Genomic DNA, 3358 nt, shown 5'->3' on the forward strand with positions numbered 1-3358 from the left:
TATATATCTTATAAATAAACATAGGAACTGTAATTAAGTACAAACACATACCTTGTGAAATAGCACTTTCAGGAGACACAGTTTGTTGAGTTATAGTTGCTTTTGTTGGTCTTGGGTTAATATGAGCTGTGCACAATAGAAATACCAAACGTTGGTGGAAAGGTTATTTGTAGTGGGGTTTTTTAAGAAGCCGTCAATACTCCTCCTTGATTACCTTTTAAAGATTCATTCCTCAAGTTCTCGACAAAATTGCTAGTTCCTAGTCTAGAATATGATTGTCTTATATTCACCGTAGGCAGGGGGAGTTTTCTTGTTCGTCGATCCTTCTAACTGCACATATTGGAACAATAGATTTAATCAGTAATGGACAGGTAATGATATTTGAAATGGATAGATATGGGAGTAATGGGAGTTTTCTACAAATAGGGTACTCATTTTTTTTGGATTTTACATTTCTGAGATTGCTTTCGTATGGATGATATGAATTCATGACTTCCAGGAGATGAGTAAGATTGGTTTACTTTCACGGGTGTGAGATTTTCACAATGTTTGATTACAGCTGGTACCGACCCTGCAAATGTATGTTGTAAATTTTATTTCTTGTAACAATGTAAACATTTGTATTTTTTTTTCAAAATAGAATACGACTAACCTGCCGAATACATTTTAGGTAGTCCTCTTGCAAGCTGTGTAGTGGCAGGAGTATGTTGGAAGCAAATGTCTTCATCTACAATGGTAACTCCTTGACTCAAACTTTCTAGTATTGGAACATGTGTAAAACCATTGTTTTCATCTAATTGTGGAAAAGCTTCTGCAGGCATAATATTACACGACAAAGTAAATTGTGTGAAAGAATAATGGCTTTACAGGTAAGTTTGGTAAGATACTACCTGCATATCTGGGAATAATACTACTTCTGGTTGGATCAATGGATTCATCTATAATAATAGGCGTCAAGTTTGTTATGTCACTGAAAATCCGCCCAAAAACGCCTTTTACATTCACCAGATTTTGTTGATTTGATTTCTCGGTTTGAGCTGAAGACGAACATATTCTTTTAGTCGGTTGTTTTTCTTGATCAACTAATTGTTCAAACAACCCTCTCTTGCTCTTCATTAATAAGTTTGTATAGCAAAATGTGTTTATAATAATTTGTCGGTTTTTAAAAAAAAAACTCAAATGAAGAGTTGGTATCATTGCTTGTAAAAAGTTACTTGTAAATGAATTTGAGATTTTGTAAGGTTGTGGTACCGGTATTTTATCCGGTAATTTTGCTAATGTTTAAATGTGGGAAATCTTTTAGATTTTTAAGTTGACTTTACATTTATATGTGTGAGATAACAATTTTGGTCCTCCTTGGGTGCAGGTACTATAAATTCTACATGGATTCTGACCGTAATCTTCGCCAACATAAAAGGTATGTAAACAAACTCCTAATTTAAAGGACTAACTATTAAATTTCCATAATAATAGTTGAAATCTGTCGGTCCAAATGGAAAATATACTAATTTTTAATTTCAAACGTTAAACATCAATTACATAAATATAGATTCTAAAAGGGAAACTTCAAATTAATTTAAAAGTTTTGCTCAACAACCTCCATAAAGACTTCATCTTCTTCTGAGTGTTCAAGTCCACTGTCATCAGAAAAAAAGGATGGTTAGCAGTCCAAATTTATATGTTGTCGATATATGATGATTAAATGACTACACAATCAAACCTGTAATTATTCCTATCGATTTCTGGGAATTCTTTATCAAAGAAGCATCTTGAAGAGGCAGAATCAGACATTAAGCAATTTTGAGCTAGGATTGAAATATTTTAGAAAAGATTAATAGTAAATACTTGGACAAATCTATAAGTAACATACACTTTAATTTTGGTAAGATACATAAAAGTTACACTCACCTTGGAATGAAGCGTATCGCCAGAAACGTAGAACGCAAAGGATTGACCCATTAACATAATTGATATCAGATACCCTTCTAGACCAGTTCTTAACAAAGTCATCACACGTTTTTCCTATTGCAACACATTTCATAATCCTCCCACTAACAGAGTTTTAAGAACAGATGTATACTTTGTCTGGTTAGGATATCACGGATTATACAAAACATAGAAGAATCTTTAAAAGGTTTAGTAACTTACGTGTCATCTTTTAGTTTGAAAATGACCATATTTGCTTCAGATTCACATCCACTATTCTTGTCCATATAATGTATCTTTGCAATCGGAGTTACATCCATGAGAACTCCACATGCATCTACATAAAAACATGAATAAAACTTTTCAGTAATAAGTAAATATATCGAAGGGATTAAACCTAATAATCAGAAACATACCAACAACCCGTTTCTTATCAGCTTCTGTTGCATTCGCAATGTGTTGCTGAAGTAAACNAAGAAGCATCTTGAAGAGGCAGAATCAGACATTAAGCAATTTTGAGCTAGGATTGAAATATTTTAGAAAAGATTAATAGTAAATACTTGGACAAATCTATAAGTAACATACACTTTAATTTTGGTAAGATACATAAAAGTTACACTCACCTTGGAATGAAGCGTATCGCCAGAAACGTAGAACGCAAAGGATTGACCCATTAACATAATTGATATCAGATACCCTTCTAGACCAGTTCTTAACAAAGTCATCACACGTTTTTCCTATTGCAACACATTTCATAATCCTCCCACTAACAGAGTTTTAAGAACAGATGTATACTTTGTCTGGTTAGGATATCACGGATTATACAAAACATAGAAGAATCTTTAAAAGGTTTAGTAACTTACGTGTCATCTTTTAGTTTGAAAATGACCATATTTGCTTCAGATTCACATCCACTATTCTTGTCCATATAATGTATCTTTGCAATCGGAGTTACATCCATGAGAACTCCACATGCATCTACATAAAAACATGAATAAAACTTTTCAGTAATAAGTAAATATATCGAAGGGATTAAACCTAATAATCAGAAACATACCAACAACCCGTTTCTTATCAGCTTCTGTTGCATTCGCAATGTGTTGCTGAAGTAAACTCAAAGAACTGACTTGTCGATTTTGGACCAACAGGATCCATTGTTGTTTTAGGAATAAAAATGAGATGAAAAGGGTGAACTGAGCATGGATTCGACTTTGGAATCACAACAACCTCCATCTATAATTATTGAAAAGTAGTATTTTAGATAGTTTACTTTGTAAAACTCGCTTATTAAATTATTGCTGTATATTAATCATATCAAATACCTCATAAAATGGACCATCAATGAGTGAGTTTGCTGAGCAGCCTACAATCTCTGTGGCCATGCTATCAAAGAGCATCAACTTCAACTCACCAGAATTATCCATAACGTTGA

At 33.0% G+C, this 3358-nt stretch overlaps 1 protein-coding gene across 1 annotated transcript in view; it reads left to right on the forward strand.

The window, feature by feature from the left end:
- LOC109129931 overlaps positions 858–3358 on the forward strand; it is an 8739-nt gene continuing 6238 nt past the window's right edge. Inside the window, exons 1-3 of the mRNA XM_019238977.1 lie at positions 858–869; positions 951–957; positions 1367–1417. Coding sequence (XP_019094522.1) covers positions 858–869; positions 951–957; positions 1367–1417 — 70 coding nt within the window. The remainder of the gene's footprint in view (positions 870–950; positions 958–1366; positions 1418–3358) is intronic.

The sequence above is a fragment of the Camelina sativa genome, chromosome 17 (assembly GCF_000633955.1).
Source record: "Camelina sativa cultivar DH55 chromosome 17, Cs, whole genome shotgun sequence".
Taxonomy (NCBI): Eukaryota; Viridiplantae; Streptophyta; class Magnoliopsida; order Brassicales; family Brassicaceae; genus Camelina; species Camelina sativa.